Here is a 21,774-nt window from a genome sequence, read left to right on the forward strand (position 1 = left end):
GCATATAATGGTGCAAATTGGGGAAGTGCATCTTGTAAACTAGTGTAAAAGCTTAGAAAAGGGGAAACCAGGAAAGATTTAAGAAGGCATATATCCTGATTCTGGGAAAACAGGCTGGAAAGAGTGGAGCGTTCCAGGTTAGAGCAACTATTTGCATGCAGCTACTCTGTATGGCCACGGGCAATGAAGAGACATGCTTGACTCAACTGGAGATGCTCGTGGGGGAGTTCCAGGAAAGCTGTGGATGCTGGCAGTGGGGTCCTGAGGGGAGAAATGCTTAGGCAGGGAAAAGCCACTGAAGGTGTCTGAGCAGGAGGCTGGGAACAGCTGTGCTCGAAGGGTCACTCAGGCTGCAGGAAGTGGTGGGAGAGAGGCTGGCTTTGAGGGACCTGCTCAGTTGTTGGGAGTGAGGATAAGGAGAGCCTGGACCTGGTTGTGGGTGGTGGTCCTGAGAAAAGAAGGTGGAGAGCAAGAGTCCCAGGTGGCGTTTTCTAGACAGAACAAACAAGATGTGGAGGTGTATAAGGAAACTGATAAAGGAAATTGGGTGGGGGAGACCAGGCGAGCTCTGCTGCAGCTGACCCCTGAGGTTTCAGGCCTGGGTGACTGACAGTGGGATTGTCACACACAGAAACATCGGGCCAACTGGAGGGCAGTTTGCGGCATTTGGGGGCAGAGTCTTTGCACAGCCCTCAGGTGGGGCCTGTACCTGCCAGGTTATAACAGAAATAAAGCCTGCCACCAAAAGAGGTGGTCACATGTTTTGAAATATTTAAACTAGAAAAAGGATATTAGATCTTTAAAACTGGAGGACTATCGAAAACCATTTTAATACCTTTAAAATTTTGAGATTAAATGAGTTTTGATCTTCAGTTAACTTTTTTAAGAGTTTTCTTCCTCCATTGAGCCCCCATTATCCTTTAGGTATCCTGATTTTTTTTTTTTCCCTAACTTTTTATTTTGGGATAATTTCAAACTTAAGAGAAAGTTGCAAGAATTGTAAAAAAGAACCCCTGTACCCTCTTCACCCAGATTCCCTGGTCTTTAGCATTTCGCTGACATTTTGCCATGTTTGCTGTATTTCGCCTTCCCACCCTCTCCCCTACCTCTCACACACACACACACACGGAGTTTATCTCTTTTTCTGAATCTTGTAAGTTGCAGACACTATACCCCTTTCCTCTACATCCTTCAGTTGTATTTACTAAGAACAGAGATGTCTTACATAACCGTAGTGTAAACAGGAGTGTAAATCAGGAGACAGTTTGCAGCAGTGATGTAATTCTGTTATTTAATCTGTGTGTCGTTCACGTTGTGTCGGTTGTCCCAGTAATTCCCATGTCTCCGGTTTCCTTTCATCTGACATAGTTCCTCTAATCTTTCTTTTGCCTGCATGACTTGATATCTTTGAAGACTACAGGCTTATTATTTTGTGGAATGTTCTTTACCTTGGGTTTGTCTTTCCTTTCTTCATAATTGGAATCAGGTTACACATTATTGGCAAGAATATCCCAGAAATGACGTTTCTTAGTGTTCTGTTCCTGTCTGGAGGCACATGCTGTGGGCTTATCCCTTCGCTGGTAGTGGTCTGATTACTTGGGTAGGGTGATGAGTGTGCCAGATTTCTAAACTCTTTGAAGTTGCTTCTTCTTCTCTATAGTTGATAAGTCAGGGGGGAATACTTTGAGATGATGTAAATACAGTCTTGTTTCTTCCTTGAAGTCTTTGTTTCAGAAGTTTGTGCACTTGTCTTTTTTTCCTTTTTCAGATTGTAAAGTCCTTGGGAGCAAGGGTGTTGCTATTATTTGCTGCTCCTTTTTGTTTAAGATCATCAGTTCAGTTCAGTCACTCAGTCGTGTTGGACTCTTTGTGACCCCATGGACTGCGACACGCCAGGCTTCCCTGTCCATCACCAAGTCCTGGAGCTTGCTCAGACTCATGTCCATCGAGTTGGTGATGCCATAGTTGCCATTCTTGGGTAGCTCAGATGGTAAACAACTCACCTGCCAATGCAGGAGACATAAGAGAAACGGGTTTGATCCCTGGGTCGGGAAGATCCTCTGGAGGAGGGTATGGTAACCCACTCCAGTATTCTTGCCTGGAGAATCCCATGGACAGAGGACCCTGCTGGCTACAATCCATAGCGTTTCTAAGAGTTGGACATGACTGAATCGGTTTAGCACGCATACAAACTTGAGATGTTTTGAAGTGTTCTCTTTTCTACCATGTTAATTTTTAACATGAATTTTTCTGTATTAATATATTACGGTCAAGGTCTTTTTATTGTTCATTTTGCTGGTAACTTGTTTAAGCTTTGGTTGGAGATTTTCTTGTTCCATTACCTGATATACAGTAGGTTGTTAAGCCTATGTAGATTTTTTTTAAGTATCAATAATTTATTGAAGTCTTTGTTTGCCTTTAAGTAAATGGTAGGGGGTGTGGTTTCCTGCGCTGTGGGTCTTTGTCTTTCTCTGGACTGTTAATGCCCATCTCCTGTGGCCAAGCTCCATTACAGAGCCATATGCTGCATTTTAGGCTGCAGTGACCTTTCATTTCTGGGATCATAGGGCTTCCCTTGAATTTACGCTCCGAATCTCCTGTGGGCAGTAATCTCTGCTTATTATCTGCTGTTTCCCTTGCTGCGGCATTTCCCTAGAGTTAGTGTTTGATCTTCAGTTTTGTGAAGTAGCAGCCCCTTTGTGGTCATTGGAGAATATAAGATTATAAACTGAAAGCAGTTTTTTCCCTGTGCTGGGGTGGGGTCAAGCACTGAATAAATCTCTACTTTAGGGTTTAAGTATATAACAGTAATTAAATAGAGGTGGAAGAGGGCACAAAATTTCCTGGTTGCTCATTTTTGTACATTTTTGGTTAATGAGAAGTTTTTTTTATTTGTTTTTACTGATCATCTTATGAAAGCTATTGCATCCTGGAGTGTATGGAACTTAAATTTTTCCAAACCATTTTCCAGTAGTTTTGTACAACCATTGATCATTCTTTTTTTAAAAGGAACTTAAACTTTGGAATCAGTTGTGAGGTAAGAGCAAATGCATTCCTTAGGCAGAGTAATTGTTTCCCCTTCTCTCTTTCTAAAGGTTAAAACTGCTTATAAGTGTGCGTGTGTCTTACGAGATACCATAAATCCATACCTGCTGCGGAGAATGAAGTCGGATGTCAAAATGAGCCTTTCTTTGCCAGATAAAAATGAACAGGTCTGTAAAACCAGGCATTATCAAAACCTTGCTAAAGCACGATGTGCCTGCCATTCCTTCTGCTTTTCGCATGCAGAACTGGTGAGGCTAACGGGGGTGGCTGCTGGTGCTGCGGGGCGGGTGGGCCTGCTGTATGCACCTGCCCGTGACATGGGAACCTTCTGGGCTCAGGAGTGACTGGAAGGCGAGAAGAGGTGGCCACTGCGCACGCTCTTTCAGGGAGTTTTTCCCCTTGGATTTTGGAGCATCTAAGACATGGAGCACTGACCTGATGGGGATGAGTAGGTTTTTGGATCTAGTACAAAGATGGAAGGGTGGTCCTGGAGTTCACGTAGGGACCTGCTGGATAAAGAAAAATAACCACAGGTGGCAGATGAAGTACTGATAGATTATTTTTGAGACTGATGATTAGGAAATCAGGCCTCATAGCTTCAGTTTCTGTTTTTATTGTTTTTGTTGGATTAAAAAAAACTTTTTATTTATTTTAATTGGAGGATGATTACTTTACAATATTGTGATGGTTTTTGCCATACATCAACATGAATCAGAGGTTGAGACCGAGGCGGTGGCGTGGAGTGCTGGGCGCAGTTGGCCAGAAGGGTCAAGAAACCAGTCTGGTAATCCTGTGTGTGGCTTAGAACTCAGGAAAGGGGGCGCCAAGCAATGTTTTGGAGCCTGGTCGGGCTTGCTGAAGTGAGGGGCTTGCAAGCTGAGAGGGTCTGAGCCCTTGGAGGCTGGCATGGAGGAAGGGCTGTGGACCTGGTCCTGAGCTTCCTTGGGAGCAGGAAGCCAGGCTTCAGAGACTCAGAGACAGTGGGGTGGGGACCATGGGGCATGGGGATCACAAGGTGGGCAGATGATGGAAATGGAGGGGCTGTGAAGGAGGGACCTGTTCATTGTTCAGCTCTAAGATGTATTTTTGTTTTGTTTTGTTTTTAATAAGAGGCACATTGTAAAAATTGTATACATCATGCTTGTTTTGATTAGTTGACTTTGTTATTTTAGTTATATTGTACTGTTAAATTTTTTTAAGTCTTTTTAAAAATTCTTCCCTAGGTCTTATTTTGCCGTCTTACAGATGAACAACATAAAGTCTACCAAAATTTCATAGATTCCAAAGAAGTTTACAGGATTCTCAATGGAGAGATGCAGGTCAGCCAAATGATACTAACAGAAGCTGGAGAGAAAGAACTGTGGACCAAGGGGCACGGTGGGGTGGGGAGGGAGCCTGGTACCAGTCAGAGAGTCACGGTCATTGCCGTCTTGAAGACGCCGGGTGTGAGCCTTTGCTTCCTTCGAAGCCCTTCCGGAAGCCAGCTGCACGCAGTCTGAGAATGCTGCCTTTTTATCTGTGCTGCAGCACTGTTCCATCTGAACCCAGAGCCACGTGGTATAGTTAGGGGGTCCTGCAGGGATTACCAGTCCTATGAAGAACGTCGGGAGCAGCCCAGGGCTGCTGGGTGCACAGAAGAAGAGTTATTATTATGCATTTTTGTATAAGTAATAGTGTTTTAGTTATTGGCCATACTCAGCAATATATGTGGGTAAATGTCTCTTTATTAAGCCTACGTAGTAATTTTATCATCAGCTTTAGTCAGAAGCTCCATGTAAACTCTTCAGCTTCTTTGTGCTTCAGTCTCTTAAAGTGTGAACTGTAATTTTATTTATTTAACATGTAAAATTCCTTAGTCTTTGGTTTGTCCTCGTTGGAGGTGCAGCTGAGGAGCAGGGGACGCTCTGAAATTCACCGTCCTGCCCCTACACGGAGGCAGATGGGGATGAATACGGGTGACAAGGCTGCTTGAGTCTCATGATATCTACATGTTTTTTCTTCCAGATCGTCATTTTTGTTCTTTTGACCATCTCTTAACAGTTCATTTCATCTGTCATTGGCATCTGTAGGGGTTTTTAAACCATTCACATTTATTCCTCTCCTGTGTCTCCCCTGACTTACCTTCACGTGCCTCCAAGTTGTGAAGCCTTAGGTGGGTAGGATCAGCACTGTCCAGGGGAGAGAGAATACAAGCCATATGTGTGATTTTAAATTTTCTAATGGTCACATTAAAAAAGGTGAAAAGCGTAACAGGTGCAGTCAGCTTTAATAGTATATTTTATTTAACCTGCCACATCTAAAATGTCGCTTTAGTATGTAATCAAGAATTTTAAATTACTGGGCATTTTACTCTTCTTTTTTTGTACTGAGTCTTCAGAATCGGGTATTTCATGTCGCAGCGCATCTTCGTTTGGACGTGCCACGCTGCATGTGCTCAGTAGCCACGTGTGGCTCATGACTGCTGTGTTGGGCAGCAGAGATCTCAAGGAAGAAAGATCAGTTACAGATGACTCTGGGGAGCGCTGACGGTGCTTCTGCTTTGTTCAGCTCGTGTGTTATTTATTTAACTTTACTAATTAGAATAACCATACTCTTTGATTATTGCTCAATTTGTGGTCTATCTTTTCCATCTGAACTTTTGTACTGGTGAGTGTGACTTGAGTCACGGGCTGAAAGCTGTAGAAGGTGCCTGCTTGCTTGCAGGTGGCTGAGTGGGCGCTTGCTCTGGGCCTCCCCAGCCCTCTAGTGAGCCATCCCACACATTGTTGCCATCTGTGTCTTTTCCATGTGGCATGTTTTGTGATATACTTCAACCTCTGACTCACACAGTAAACTATAGAACTTCTAGTGAGGTTCTTAGGAGTGTAATACTTAAATGCCTTTGCTAAATTACATGGCAGATTTCCCTAAATTTTAGTCACTCAGTTCAGTTCAGTCGCTCAGTCATGTCCGACTCTTTGTGACCCCATGAACCGCAGCACGCCAGACCTCCCTGTCCATCACCAACTTCTGGAGTCCACCCAAACTCACGTCCACTGAGTCAGTGTTGCCATCCAACCATCTCATCCTCTGTTGTCCCCTTCTCCTGCCCTCAGTCTTTCCCAGCATCAGGGTCTTTTCAAATGAGTCAGCTCTTTGCATCAGGTGGCCAAAGTATTGGAGTTTCAGCTTCAACATCAGTCCTTCCAGTGAACACCCAGGACTGATCTCCTTTAGGATGGACTGGTTGGATCTCCTTGCAGTCCAAGGGACTCTGAAGAGTCTTTTCCAACACCACAGTTCAAAAGCGTCAGTTCTTCAGTGCTCAGCTTTCTTTATAGTCCAACTCTCACATCCATACATGACCACTGGAAAAACCATAGCCTTGACTAGACGGACCTTTGTTGACAAAGTGATGTCTCTGCTTTTTAATATGCTATCTAGGTTGGTCATAACTTTCCTTCCAAGGAGTAGGCATCTTTTAACTTCATGGCTGCAGTCACCATCTGCAGTGATTTTGGAGCCTCAAAAAATAGAGTCTGACACTGTTTCCACAGTTTCCCCATCTGTTTGCCATGAAGTGATGGGACCAGATGCCATGGTCTTAGTTTTCTGAATGTTGAGCTTTAAGCCAACTTTTTCACTCTCCTCTTTCACTTTCATCGAGAAGCTCTTTAGTTCTTCACTTTTTGCCATAAGGGTGGTGTCATCTGCATATCTGAGGTTATTGATATTTTTCCCAGCAGTCTTGATTCCAGCTTGTGCTTCATCCAGCCCAGCATTTCTCATGATGTACTCTGCATATAAGTTACATAAGCAGGGTGACAATATACAGCCTTGATGTACTCCTTTTCCTGTTTGGAACCTCTTAATCATATCCAGCTCCTTGAGACCCCATGGACTGTAATCTGCCAGGCTCCTCTGTCCATGAAATTCTCCAGGCAAGAAGACTGGAGTGAGTTACTATTCCGTTCTCCAGGGGCTCTTGCTATAACCCAGGGACTGAACCCAGGTCTCCTGCATTGCAAGCAGATTCTTTACTACCTGAGCCACCAGGGAAGCCCAGATTTCTGTTGAGAATGGGCATGATATTTCTTATTTATGTTTAAAATATGAACCAATTTTTTATATACTGTGAACTGCATACCTTTTTTTTTAGAGGGAGAATCGTCAGCAATTGAATATGACCCCATTAGATATGTTTGTTCCAACAGGACTTTCTGTTTTTAGAGAACTTGCCCTGTCAGGAAAAGATGTGTGAAGGTTCTTCCCATTCCTAATATGCTGTGATTGGGGAGAAAACTAAAAGGCTGATGAAGGATTACTTCTTAATCTGTGTTATGTATTGAACAGCCTGCTTCCTTTTCTTGAGTGAATATTATTTTCCATGGGGTGATCTGAGTGGACATAATTCTTTTGTACCATAGATTTTCTCTGGACTCGTAGCCCTAAGAAAAATCTGCAACCACCCTGATCTCTTTTCTGGAGGCCCCAAGAGTCTTAAAGGCGCCCCAGACGAGGAGCTAGGGGAAGATGAGTTTGGATACTGGAAACGTTCCGGGAAAATGATAGTTGTCGAGTCCTTGCTGAAAATATGGCACAAGCAGGGCCAACGAGTGCTGCTGTTTTCTCAGTCCAGACAGGTGCGTATGCAAGCCTCATACAGGAAGCAAGTGGTTCTTTGTGACTTATAACCAATAAAAAAAAAAGAGGGCTATGGTTTAAAATGATCCACCCACTGATACTAAAGTGGCAGGCTGCAGAGCTCTTCTGGAGGTGGATCTTTCTCTAGAGTTGGTGCCCAGAAGTTGCCTTTTTTAAAAAGAGACGGTATTGCCATGTGATTTTGGGGTGCAGGTGAGTTTTGTCTGAACTCAGATGTCCTGCCTTTTACAAAATTTGTAAGAACAGTATGGAAATACCAAAAATACTCTTGTAGTAGTTTTATTTATCCACCTCGAACCAAGAAACCCTTTTAGTTTAAGCCTGTTGGGGACGGTGTGATCCTGTTTACATGAGTGTTGCATACTCACTGGAGGCGCACCTTTGGTTTTTAAACTCTTACGTCCTCCACCACTTCTCCCTAACAGATGTTGGACATCCTTGAAGTGTTCCTCAGAGCCCAGAAGTATTCTTATCTCAAGATGGATGGCACCACGGCGATAGCTTCCAGACAACCACTGATCGCAAGATACAATGAGGTAACAGTGGACAGGGCCGTGAAGTCGCATGGTGCCGCTGTGCGGAGGGGACGGTGGGGAGAGGTCTGCACCCACAGCGCCTGCGTCTGGGATTGGGCAGCTGTTAACTCGATGTGTTTCTGGGTTAATGGGATGTGTATGTGTGTTTAAACAAAGAATGTGTATTCCTTCTTAAAAATCCAGTTTTCAAACATTGATACTGTAAATGCTATGAAAAGCAGAAGCTGTGAGTTGGCATCTTGACTGACCAAAGGTCTCTGCGGCGTAACCCATTGCTTGCACTGCAGCCAGACTTCCATGCGTAGAGCGTGTGAGGGCTGCGGTGGCAGCGGTGTGCACTGAGTGTCGTGTGTCTCACCCCCAGGACACGTCCGTGTTTGTGTTTCTTCTGACCACTCGCGTGGGTGGCCTAGGAGTCAACCTGACGGGTGCAAACCGCGTCATCATCTATGACCCCGACTGGAACCCAAGCACAGACACGCAGGTCTGTTTATTTTCTTAAAGCAGTGTGTTGATGACATGCTGTCTGATGGCTTACCCGCAGGAGCAGCCCTCCATGCCGTGTTCGCCTCCGCTTAGAGCTCACATCCTGGCTATGTCTCATCTTCCGCTTGGAGGGAGGGTCTTCTCAGCATATCTGCAGCCTGCACTAGACCTGTGTGCAGAGAAGACGTGGGAGGAAACTGGCAGAGCTGGCTTGGTCTGTTTTGTCGCCTGCCTGTTTGTGTTCCTTAACAGGTGGAGGATGTAAATGAGGTATTTAGCCTCAGCCTCATTAGCCAAAGCTCTAATTTGGGGAGTGGAAGGAAGTGACTGGCTGTTAGTCAGCGCTTGTTGCTGAGAAGGGCCCTTGTTGAGCTGCATTTCTCTGCTGTGTCCTGGAGAAGGAAATAGCAACCCACTCCAGTACTCTTGCCTGGAAAATCCCATGGGCAGAGGAGCCTGTTAAGCTACAGTCCATGGGGTCACAAAGAGTTGGACGCGACTGAGCGACTTCCCTCTTTTTGTTTGGTGGTCTTCTCTGCTGCAGGCCCGGGAGCGCGCGTGGAGGATCGGCCAGAAAAAGCAAGTGACGGTGTACAGGCTCCTCACTGCAGGCACCATTGAGGAAAAGATTTACCACCGGTCAGTGCACACAGCCGCGCCCCTGGGCCAGAGCTGCCTCCAGGCCGTGGGTGCAAGCGAGGGTGGGGTGGGGGGGATCTGCTGCCAGGGCTTGGAGCAGGGGTTTTTAAGAAGTGTTACTTCAAGAAATCTTGCCATCTCAGAGAAATAGTTGCTGTAACTTGAGAGATGTATGTGTTTTTTTTAATAATTTCTTGTATTTTTTTCTTTCTCATTAAAATAAGCTTGGCTTATTGTGTATGTGTATGTTTTTTAATGTTTTTGAGTCTGATTGTTTTTAACCTTATTAATAAACAGTTGCTGTAAGTTTAGAATCCTGAGGTGCAGCTGAACACTGTTTCATACCAGCTTAATTTTTATCTTTTTAGACAAATCTTCAAGCAGTTTTTGACAAACAGAGTGCTAAAAGATCCGAAGCAGAGACGCTTTTTCAAGTCCAATGACCTTTATGAGCTGTTTACTCTGAGCAGCCCTGACACATCCCAGAGCACGGAAACGAGCGCTATCTTTGCAGGTATTTTATCCCATGAGATAATCCAACCTGAAGTCATGAGATGGTAGGGCTTCCGCAGTGTGGCATTAGCGTGCTTTCTCTTTCATAGGAACTGGTTCAGATGTTCAGACACCCAGACGCCATTTAAAAAGAAGACTTCAGCAGGCCTGTGGAACAGACCCGAATGTCCCAGTGGGCAGACAGTTCCCTGATGGTAAGACGTCTGCAAACGCCGCCGTCTCATCTGAAGAGAGACCTGCAGCATCAGGCAGCGAAGTGCGTGCAGGAACTTCTGACCAAGGCATTCCTTTGAAAGACGCGCTTCAGACACCTCATAGTCTGACCGGCAGTGAGAGGCTTGGAGAAGAGGCAGATGCAGTCTCCAGACCACGGGAGTCCTTAGTGATTCATGAAAACGGGGACAGCTCAGATTCTCCAAGAACCAGCAGAACGTGCGGGACGTCTGGTGAGGAAAGCACCAATGCAAAGGAGAGTCTTTCTGATAAAAGAGAAAGCTGCCAGGTTCGGAGAGAACCTCTTTGGGAGAATGAGCAAACGGAAAATAATTGTTATAAACACAAGTCAAAAATGAAACATCACGTGGCAGAAGAGGCCAGGGAGAAACACCTGAGGTCGAATCAAAAGCCGGAGAGCTCTAAGCACCGCAGAGATGCCAAGTTTGAGGGAACTCGAATTCCACACCTGGTGAAGAAGAGGCGGTACCGGAGGCGAGACAGTGAAAACGAGAGCGAGGCCAAGGAGCGCAGCCACGACGACTACGTCCTGGAGAAGCTTTTCAGAAAGTCAGGTACTCCTTTTGCTGAACTTGCCACGGGTATGCTAGGAATAGAACCGAGGGGCTGCTTCTGTGGGAGCAGGCATCCCTGACAGGGCAGAGTGCGCACTCCACTGGAAGTGTTTTTCCTTCTAGAAGTCAGATTGGAAGTGTTCCGACACTTTGAGAAATAATCTTACTTGTTCGTGTGTGTTTGGCTGTGCTGGGTCTCCTTGCTGTGCAGGCTGCTCTCTGGCTGTGGTGAGCGGGGGCTTCTTTCTCGCTGTGGTGAGCGGGGCCTTCTCTCTGGCTGTGGTGAGCGGGGCCTTCTCTCTGGCTGTGGTGAGCGGGGCCTTCTCTCTGGCTGTGGTGAGCGGGGGCTGCTCTCCTCTCTGGCTGTGGTGAGCGGGGGCTGCTCTCCTCTCTGGCTGTGGTGAGCGGGGGCTGCTCTCCTCTCTGGCTGTGGTGAGCGGAGCCTTCTCTCTGGCTGTGGTGAGCGGGGCCTTCTCTCTGGCTGTGGTGAGCGGGGGCTGCTCTCTCGCTGTGCATGCAAGTTGCTCACTGCGGTGGCGTCTCTTGTGGAGGAGCCCAGCCTCTCGGGCACACAGGCTTCTGTGGTAGAGGCGCGTGGCCTCAGCAGTTGCTGCTCGCGGGCTGCAGAGAGCAGGTTCAGTAGTCACGGCGTTCAGGCTTCGCTGCTCCAAGGCATGTGGGATGTTTCCGGATCAGGGATCGAACCTGTGTCTCTTGCATTAGCAGGCAGACTCGCTGCCACTGAGCCACCAGGGGGGCCCTGTACTGACATTAAAAAAAATCACTCTCACCTCTCTCTCCCAGGAGAGTTTGAACCTTGGGTGAACAGTGGGACCTGACTTCTAACCACACACAGGAGGGGTGCATGCTTAAGATAGCTTTGTACCACCTGAACATTCATAGAATATCTCTCTGCATGCTCTGTGTGTCTGGTTTTCCAGCCACAGAAGAGTCAAGTGACAGATGATGGGGAGAGGAAGGGGCATGGCCAGAGGCAGGCACTCTGGAAGGAGGAAAGCTGGTAGCTGATATCAAGGGAGAAAAGTTAGGAAAGCAGGTCTGGCAGTTGCCCAGGACCCTGTGGGACAGGCCAGCCTGCACAGCTGAATTGCCCCTGGGACTGTCCTGCTCAGATCTCACAGGTCACTGTGTTCCCAAGGTGACGGTCTTGCGTTACCAAAGGTCTCCGAATGGGTTTCTATTCAGGAAGGCAGGCTTCCGTACAGTGTCTCAGGAGGACAGCCTCTGGGCTTGGTGCTTTCTTGTAAGGTAGTTCATTGGTGACTTTCTCTGTTTTTTCCTACAGTTCCGGATCTGCTTTCTTAAGAAATTATCTATGTTATTTAATTTTCAAGTTTATTTGCATGGAGTTGTTAGAAAATACTCCTGTAATAATTTTTTAAATTGACTATTTCAAGATAATTTCCCCCTTGTCATTTCCAATTTTTGTCTGTTTCCCTCCTTGTTCCTTGATCAGGTTAAACCAGTAGATTGTTTTGTGATTTTTTTTTCAATAAACCAGGAGTTTGATTAATTAATTAAATCCGTGGTTCTTCTCTGCCTCCATAATTTTTGCTTCTATCTTCAGTACTTTCTTCCTTTTTGTTTTTGTTGTTTTAATGTTTTGGGTCCTAATTTTTATAAAACTGGCTTGGAATTCAGTTCACTTATTTTTGTTCTTTTGTTTTTATTAATATAAATATTTAGGTTTATGAATTTTTCACCTATGACTGTATTGAATTCTTCTGGTGTGCAGTGTTTCTATGATGATTACTTTTTAGAAATTGTGTAATTTTTGTTTATATTTTCCCCCTTCAATAGAGGATACCCTGGGTTGGGAAGATCCCCTGGAGAAGGAAATGGCAATCCACTCCAGGACTATATTGCCTGGAAAATCCCATGGACAGAGGAGCCTGGTAGGCTATAGCCCATGGGGTCGCAAAGAGTCGGACACGACTGAGCGACTTCACTTCTTCACATTAGTAGAAGGTTTTAAAATTTTCCAGATAGCCGGGAAGAGCTTGTGGAAGTGTGGTAATTAAAGCATTATGCTCTGATGATACAACGCAGTGATAGGTGACAGTCCAGCCCTCATTGGGTAGAGATGCAGGTGAAGATCCGCAACGTTTGTAAAAGTTTGTGGGTCCTGCTGGTCACGGGTGAGTAGCAGCCGAAAACGTCCATGGTTTTTCTTCCACCCGCCACACACTAGCTGGGACAGAGGAAAGCGCGTGGTCGCGCCTGAGCTGAAATGGCATGCTCACTGTGTGCTTTGCTGTTGCCAGTGGCCGTGCACAGCGTCATGAAGCACGACGCCATCGTGGATGGAGCCAGCCCAGACTGTGTCCTGGTGGAGGCGGAGGCCAACCGCGTGGCTCAGGACGCCCTCAGAGCGCTGAGGCTCTCTCGGCAGCGGTGTCTGGGCGCAGCGAGTGGTGTGCCCACTTGGACTGGCCACAGAGGGCTTGCTGGTGCACCAGCAGGAAAAAAGTAAGAGGTCGCCACCCTGACATGCTTGTGAGGAGGCCAAACTGGCCGGGCTGGGAGTAAAATCGGGACAGGTGGAGACACTCCTGCCGTTTATCTGAAGGAGGAGAAAATCCCTCAGGGAGGGACTGGCCCAGCCAGATGTGCATAACTTAAGAGGAATACACCTGCCACCTTCCCTTCTTTGCTTTCATTCCTTCCTTCCAGAGCTAATTTTCTGGGGCAAGGAGAAATCTCTTTTGAGGTGATTTAAGAGGTGATGTTATAAAATAGTAAGAGTTGTAGAATAACAAACTTCAATAAGTTGATTAGGTGTGTTTCAGCAATCAGTAATTACTCTGCTCTTTTAGAGTAGTTTTCCTACCTAGAATTCGAGGGTGGTTTCCACTGTGACTTGAGCCAAGGGTCCTAAGTGGTTCTTGCCTTGGGATGCCTTAGTAATTTCCCAGAAGAGCAAAGTGTAGGGATCTAAGGGTCGAGCAGACGCACCACAGCTATGAGAGAATAGCCATGTGGAAGAAAATTTCTCCAAGAGAAGTTGAGATGTAGGAGGGCCATTCTCATCTCTAACTCACAAAGTAACATTTTATCAACTATGACTTTCTCTGTTACTTAGGAGCAGATTCGGTCAGAAAAGGAACTCCAGTTTCTCCCTGCAGCGTCCCTCTTCAACATCTCCAAAGGAAAAATGCCAGGTAATCTGATAGCCTTTCTGCCTTCATTCTCAAGATTTACTTGATTGAACTGCCATGGAAATCTCACTCAATTCCACGTTGGAGGGTGCATAGTGACATCTGCTATTTGCATTTCATGAACTTTCATGCATTTATGAAGCACTTTTGTGTGAATTTAAAAGGGCCAGCTAACTTCCTAGAAAAGGCAAAGCCTTTAACCCAAGATCTGTAGTAGAGTCTGTTTTGTCTTCCAGAAGTTCACATTGGGTAGGTGATATGTGTTGCTGCCCATACTGCCCGCCCCACTCGGAGGTGAAGTGCTAGCTCGAGGGACCACTGCTGTCTAGAATAAAGATCTAGAAAATCGCCCGAGTGGTGTTTGTGATTTACAAACTGCGAGAGCATCGCGTCCGTCTCTCGCTGCCCTGCAACGCCCTAAACGCCTTGAGTGCCTCTCTGAGAGTAAATAACAGGGCATATTCTTATTGTTTAATACTTCCTTTTTTTTTTCCTTCTGCTTAAGGTTTGTGTTATTTATGAAATTTGAAAACTCCAAGGTTCAGATTCCTACTTTTAGATTAATTTGAACACATCTAGAAGTAGAGAAACTTTTTTTCACTTCCCGTGTTATGTTCTTTTAGCAGTAGGAGTACGAAGAAAAGCTAGATTTCTGTTGCTGTTCTGAGGAAACTCACATGAGGTGTACAGAGAGTAAAAGATTTAAAAGTGAAGGAAAAGAAGTACAGCTCTGATACTGTTCCTTATCCCATGGTGCCCAGATCAGGGAAATTTTGGGAGGAAGAACAGGAAAAGCCTGCAGAGCCCGTACCTCCTGGAGACGGTTTTCCTAGATGTCTTCTCTGGAATCCTGGCCCTCCCTCCATGCTCACTACTCAAGATAGTGATGACGTAAATAGTGTAGTTTGGGGGTTTTTTAGGAAATGTTCTCTAAGAGCAGGTGAGTTTAGACACTTAAACCTCCTCCTTTCCCTTTACGTCAGATGGTGTCTCGTTCTTCCCCCATCAGCCTCAGCCCCTGGGCACATGTGTTGTCTTATGGCCCCTCAGAGCCTTTGGAGAAATAAGTGGGAGCATAAACAGGAGATTAAATATATCCATGCACTGGTCTTCTTTCTCCAGGACAGCACTGTGAAGAAGGATGGAAAAGATCATGTTTTGGAGCATTTTAGTGGAAAAGTTGAAGATGCAGAGTCTTCATCTGGGGCTCTCACTTCGTCCTCACTGTTGGCGAAAATGAGAGCTAGGAACCACCTCATTTTGCCAGAGCGCTTAGAAAGTGAAATTGGGCGCCTCCCAGAAGCCGCCGCTCCGCTGCCCTGCAGCACAGAGCATGATGACCTGCTGGTGGAAATGAGAAACTTCATTGCCTTTCAGGCCCAAGTTGATGGCCAGGCCAGCACCCAGGAGATACTGCAGGAGTTCGAGTCCAGGTTATCAGCATCACAGTCTTGTGTCTTTAGAGAACTCTTGAGAAATCTGTGCACTTTTCATAGAACTTCTGCTGGTGAAGGCATTTGGAAACTCAAGCCAGAATACTGCTGAGCAACATTACTCTCTGGACTTCTAATTGACTTTTCTGATGAAAAGATTAATTATTTAATTATCATGTTTGTCAGTGGAAGTTGGCTGTATTTGATGTTTACTTTGAATGATAGCTACCTCATAAAACTTTGGGGAAGAAGAAATTCTTCTCCAAAACTTAAGTTTTAAAAATACCTGGGTTGACTTTTTTTTTCCAAAATGAATTATGTTATAAATTCAGGGACCTAACCGTTAATCCTTGGAACACACTTGTTCTTTTACCCAGAAGATGCTATCAGGGAACACATTACTTACTACTCATTGGAAGGTTATAGACCAGAACTTGCAAGAATTCTTGTTATTGGTGCTAAAAACATGTCTTACATTCAGTTATACCTGTTCAGATAATCAGTTCATCAGTAGCTATTAACAGTATCTTTTGGGTACCTCGTGTTTAAATGCTTAAACCGATCATTTGCCACTCAAAAAAGAGATCAAATTTGTTACCTTTTGAATCCTATTGATTGCCTTTAAGCAATCTTCCATTAAGGTACTGTTAAATTGGCAAGTTTTTTATTTGCAAAACATAGAATAGTTTGGTAATAAATTATGAGATGTGTATTTGCAGAAGGTTAGAGTTTTCTCAGTTTAAAGTTGCTTTATTTTAAGCAAAGGGCACCTTTTTCCTCCTACACTGACTCTTGGTTTTAGGAAAATGAAATGTGTTACCTTTTAAAAAAACAAACAAAGCCCAAGGTTAACCAAAAGTAAGTACAGATAAAACCGCCAGCACGTGCCCATGCGTGGGAACGCCACTCCGACCACACCCAGGTGGACCGCCATCACCGCATGGTGCTGCCGGGAGGGAGCCTGGAGCGCTGTTTGCTCAGCTCGCTGTCCTCCTCTCTGAGGACGCCGGTAGCCTCGGCCAGGCTCCGCTGTTCTCTGCCTTCTGTCGCGGCATTGCCGTCCCTCCTGTCCTGCGTTCCCCGTGACTCTCCTGTTGTGGGCATCTGCTTTCTGTCTGCGGCTGTTTCTGGCTGTTTACGTGTTTAGAGTTCTGTTACGGTGTCGTTTCGGTCCTTAGTTTGTTTTCTTACCCTGTTTCTCTTTCCTTCTCACTGTTCCGCTTATCGTCTCAGCTCTGAAGTCTTGTTTTCTTAAACTGACCAGACTTCCTAAGTGTCTGCTAGAGCTGCTGTGGTCCAGTGCGTTTGTTCTTAGAGTTGTTTTCTCTGGCTTGCTGTTTGCCAGCTTTCTGATTTTTCTGTATTGCCTTTGCCTTCCTCCCATCTAGCTCATATTGAAGTGAGCAGCAGGTCCCAGATCTCTTTTGTGCTCTTCTCTGCCACTCAAGAGAGGAGGACTCTGGGTTTCAGAGTCAAGGAGGGGCTCTGCTGGGCAACGTGAAGCTTTTGACTAAAGACTTGGGTTTTAGTTACATTTTCTGAGATTTTGTTAAATAACTTGGTCTGTGATTCCCTCCCTTTAGACAGGAGATGTCATAGAGTCGTAATTCCCAGCAGGATTTTGTGCTGCTTTTTCTGGATTCTGGCTTGTTCATTTCATTCCGTTTTTAGCGTGTGTTATTACTAGAGGAAGAGGATCCTACCATCTTCATTCTGCCATCATTGTCTGGAAATAATAGACTTTTAAACGGGTCAGTGCATCCCAAACTTGACTACTTGGCTCAGAAGGGAGTCAAAACTCATGAATTTTGTTTCTGCGAAGTTCTTTTGTTGTTATTGTCTTTAACCTATAAAAAAATTGCATCCCTCTTGTTCTCATATTTAAGTCCTGATGCTGTTCACGAATACGAAGTGCTTGGCAGCATACCTCTGTTGTCTGAAATCTGAAGTCTACTGAGCGAGGGAAGTTGTAGCCTTCTCTTCAAGTAGAAAATGCGGGCACAAGTTGTGATGCAGTCGCAGGGCGATGGTCTTCACTCCCAGCCTGCCTCAGCCCTCCCAGCAGCTGAGACCCTGGGCAGTCACTGCCATGCCTGTGTCTCAGTGTGGACATTGGTAAGCTTTGTCATCATGCCCCTGGGTGGAGATACGTAGAGGAAAATGCTCCAAGTATCATAATTTTAACAACTATGGTTATACTGGTATTAAGCTACAATGAAGGATTGTAAAATCTTTGTGAAATGTGGAAAATCCCTTAGTTAAAACATGACCACTGTTTAAAGCATTTCAGGCAATGCAATACTCTGCCTCCCACTCCTCTTGCTCCTGTTCCAGAGATGAGGACTCTATTTGGTGTGTATTCTTGCGGGCTGTTTTCCATGCCTTTGCAGATACATGTGGCAGCTGCTGCTGCTATAATGTCCATTTTCCCCTTCTCCTTTCCTGCTAAGACTCCTGCTTTGTACCTGGACACCAAGGCTGCTCACTTAACACTCTGCTAAATGGTTAAATGTGGCCACATGACAGGCAGTGGGATGTGAAGAGAACGTCCAGACTGCACCCTGAAATGAGGAACTGGGTATCTACTTTTCTCCACATTCCCCGCTCGTGCTGGCCAACATGCCTGTGGGAGCTTAAGCAGGGACACAAGAGCGTCAGAGTTGTGTGCTGAGGATGGAGAGTCTGGCCTGCCAGTCTCAAACTGCTTCCTTTTCACCTGTTACTTAAGAGCAAAATAAATTCCTGACTTGTTTAAATCACTGTCTTTTGTTGGAGTCTCTTTGTTACAGCAGCTTGTTTTATTTTACATGTGATTTACAAAAATGCAATTATCATCCTCGTTGTTTAACAACTAACTTCTCATTTAACATATGCTAGATACCTTTTCATCTCTCTAAGTGTAACTACCTTCGTGGAATTGCTGGACTTAAAATCAGGTAGGTTTTCAAACGTAATGGATGTTGCGGACCTACCTCCGTCAATTCACACCCCGTAAAAGGACTGTTTCTCCACACTCTCAGCAGGCAGTAGCCCACGTCAGCCTCGGGAGTTTGTTTTCCTAGCCAGTGTTGTGTGGTTGAGAATACCTTGTTTTAACTTGAATTTTTCTGATTACTTATAAAACAAACATTTCCATTCGTAGATCCTCCTTTACAAGTTACCCGTTCATGTTATGTTTACCTAGTTTTACTATAGGTTCCCTTCTGTCTTAGACATCCTCTGAGACAGAAAGGCCGTTGTTCCTACTGTTATTGAACAGTCCAATCTTTTCTCCGAGCGTTTGAAAGATGCCAGGTTTATCATGCGCCCACCTGTCTGTTTCTGGACACTGGATCTAGACTCTGCTCCCCGGCCGCACGCTTCACTGTCTGGCTCGGCACAGTGCTGCGCTGCCTGCAGGCCGGCTTCCTTTCCTTCCCCTCAATGCCGTTGTCTTATTCTTGCGCATTTTCTTTTTCAGGTGAAACTTAGAATCAGTTTGTTAAGTTCCACTAAAATTGTGTTGCTCTTTTGATTGAGATTGTATTAGTTTATACATTAATTTGAGGATAATAGACAATATAGTTTTTGCCTTTAGTATCATGATAGGCTGTTTTTAGAGTAATTTTAATAACTTTCTTCACGAAGGTCTTGCACAGTTCATATTAGGTTGATTCCTATTCCTATTCCTAAAATAGCTATTTTATAGATGTTCCTAGAAGGAAATGGCAACCCACTCCAGTGTTCTTGCCTGGAGAATCCCAGGGACCGGGGAGCCTGGTGGGCTGCCGCCTATGAGGTCGCACAGAGTCGGACATGACTGAAGTGACTTAGCAACTTAGCAGCTATTTTATAGATGTTTTGTTAGGGATTTTTTTACTTCTGCATAAAGCTATGGAGAATTAGAACAGAGAACTTTATTATATACAGGTTTTTAAATATAGCCAAATTCAGTTTCATTTTGTTTCCTTGAGAACCCTTTTCCTAACTAAAGCCATGATTACACTCTCATAAATTCTCTTATAAACTCCATGTGGATAATTAAACTTTTTCTAGCACCTTTAAAAACATATTTCATCCTTTCCCTCCTGATTTACGAGGCTTCATCTATCATTATATCTGATTTCTATAATTATGGGAATATTTCTGGTCTCTGTACTCATGTTAAATTGGTCTACTTAATTTTGCCAATAACCCACTGTTTTAATCATTGTACTTTATAATTGGCAATCATAGTATAATAGAATGATTCCCTTCATCTTCTAAGAAATTTCTTATTTCTTGGACCTTTGTTCCTGAGTTTTGGAATCAGCTTGTTACATTTGGATCTTGCTTTTGAAATTGTAATGACTGTACAGGTTGCTTGTGAAGGATTGTTTATGATACTGAGTTTCTCAGCTATGAATAGAACACATCACTCTATTTATGATACATATTATAAAGACATAATTCCATTGTGTCTTTCACTTACATCTTATAAGGTCATGCACATCTTACATTTATTCCTAATTCTACAGTTTTGGTTGCTATCCTGACATTTTAAATATTCCATTTTTTAGTTTATAAACTGGAGTATTGTTGGATTTTACATATTGGTCTTGTATTTAGCAACCTTGCTGAACTCTTTTATTAAATCCAATAAGTCTATAAATTGTCCTGTATGTAACAGTCTTGTCAGCTACAAGTAATGACAATTGTATTTCTTTGATTTCAATACTTACACTACATATTTCCAATATGATAATATATTTGACAATGATTGGCATCCTTGCCTTATTCCTGACACTGAAGATTAAATTTCCAAAGTTTTACCATTGAACATGTGGTTGCTTTTATTTCTTGGCAAATGATTTTTATCAGTTAAAGAAATGCTCTTTCCAGTTCTGAATCCAGGGCTGAATTTTATTAAATGCTTTTTCTGCATCTATTGATTTAATTGTGTTGTTTTTCCCCTTTAAATCTCTTAGTGTTGTAAAGTTCACAGTAATTTTCCAACATGAAAACATCTTTTAGACTCCTAGAATGGCAGTGTGAAGGGCTGTGCAGAAGTGCAATCCAGAAAAGGACTGTAACTGGATGAAATTCCAGAAGACAAACACCCCTCCCCTCCCTGGAAAATTTAATGTTTCTGGAAATAATCCTAAGGGTATACTGTAAATAAGAGACAGTCAAGAAATCTGCTAAATATTGGTAAGAACAGCTAGAGTCTGTGACTCCTGACACAGACTATTCCTTCCCTGCTTCCTCCTCGTCTCAGTGTGATGACAGATTCTATAATCCAGGTAACCTGTAATCCTAGAAAAGGGGGTTCCCTCTTTCAGGTTCCAGTCAAGGAATATAGCATCTCATGGGAGAGGGACGTGCATTAAAGACACGCACTGGCTTGGGTCTGCTTAGGCGGAAAACCATGACTTGCTCATTTGGTTTGTCTTACGGGGAACTGGTCCATATTAAATTTACTTAACACAGCTTACTTCTAAGTCTCAGATTCTTTGTATGTAAGATAGGAATAAATACAGCACCTACTTTATGGGGTTACCGTGAAGACTGGTTTCAGATAATGCAAAATATCAAGTGTCTGGCATGTAGAATGTTCCCAATAAATGCTAACCACTGGGGGGGAAAGCACTCAGCTAATAAGACCCAGAGTTGGACCCAGGTTGTATGGCTGCAGGGCCATCCTGTTTGATCCCTGTTTGGACCCTGGCATCTCCAGGTGTCTGTCTGGATCCAGATGAAGGCCTCGGCCAGCAGCTTTCTGTGTTTTGCCGTCCTGACTGCAAACGAAATGGGCACGTTGCAGGACAGCTATGGCAAGATCAACGGGAAGTGGACAGGAAAGAGGACAGGAACCCCTTGCTGGTCATCCACACCAATACCAGGGGCAAGGAGCCCCCTGGGGGACTGCCCAGCCCTGCCCGACGGGAGGATGGCTTCACACTCAGCCTGGGAGAGCGAGCGCTCTGTTGACAGTGCCCTGAGTGTCACGGCCCCTCTGACAGGCAGGGGGGACATTAGAGATGAAAGCTTTCTGGAACTAGCCCTTTGCACACTGAGAATTCAGTCAAAACCCTGAATGAGCAGGACCAAAGCATGGGTATGCTGGCCACTGGCCCAGATGGAGTAGAAGCTGCATTCAGAGTCCTTCCCCAGCTCTCGCTGGACTCTGACCCTCCCCTCTCTCTGATCACTTTCCCTGCAGGGTCCTGCCTGGCTGGCCAGCATGAAGCTGCTCAGGCTCCCCTCCTGCCACAACGACCTGAGCCCAGTGACCCAGGTTCCAGTCCTGGCTTGTTTTTCCATCAGTCCATCGTGATGGAGTTGAGGTGGGGGGGTGGTGGGTACTAGCAAGGCCTCGTTCTGCCCCAGCTCAGGCCCTCCATGGCTCTGAGGTTTTATCCCCCTCTCTCACCTTTTGTGGGGCTGGAACCTGCAGAGCCACTTGACAGTCAGAGACCCTGGTTCATGAGTCCCCCAGCTCCCAAACATCCATATCCCCGTCACAGACAGAAGCTTATCATTGTGCAGTAAA

The 21,774-nt window shown here is 44.9% G+C and overlaps 1 protein-coding gene across 1 annotated transcript in view; it reads left to right on the forward strand.

Moving 5' to 3' along the window:
* ERCC6 (ERCC excision repair 6, chromatin remodeling factor) overlaps window positions 1-15,737 on the forward strand; it is a 64,298-nt gene extending 48,561 nt beyond the window's left edge. Inside the window, exons 10-20 of the mRNA XM_052640286.1 lie at window positions 3,096-3,212; window positions 4,269-4,364; window positions 7,452-7,667; window positions 8,115-8,225; window positions 8,590-8,709; window positions 9,256-9,350; window positions 9,719-9,864; window positions 9,953-10,651; window positions 12,937-13,141; window positions 13,755-13,833; window positions 14,953-15,737. Coding sequence (XP_052496246.1) covers window positions 3,096-3,212; window positions 4,269-4,364; window positions 7,452-7,667; window positions 8,115-8,225; window positions 8,590-8,709; window positions 9,256-9,350; window positions 9,719-9,864; window positions 9,953-10,651; window positions 12,937-13,141; window positions 13,755-13,833; window positions 14,953-15,375 — 2,307 coding nt within the window. The 3' untranslated portion in view covers window positions 15,376-15,737. The remainder of the gene's footprint in view (window positions 1-3,095; window positions 3,213-4,268; window positions 4,365-7,451; window positions 7,668-8,114; window positions 8,226-8,589; window positions 8,710-9,255; window positions 9,351-9,718; window positions 9,865-9,952; window positions 10,652-12,936; window positions 13,142-13,754; window positions 13,834-14,952) is intronic.
* The last annotated feature ends 6,037 nt before the right edge of the window (window positions 15,738-21,774 follow it).

The sequence above is a fragment of the Budorcas taxicolor genome, chromosome 5 (genome assembly GCF_023091745.1).
Source record: "Budorcas taxicolor isolate Tak-1 chromosome 5, Takin1.1, whole genome shotgun sequence".
In the NCBI taxonomy this organism is placed as follows: Eukaryota; Metazoa; Chordata; class Mammalia; order Artiodactyla; family Bovidae; genus Budorcas; species Budorcas taxicolor.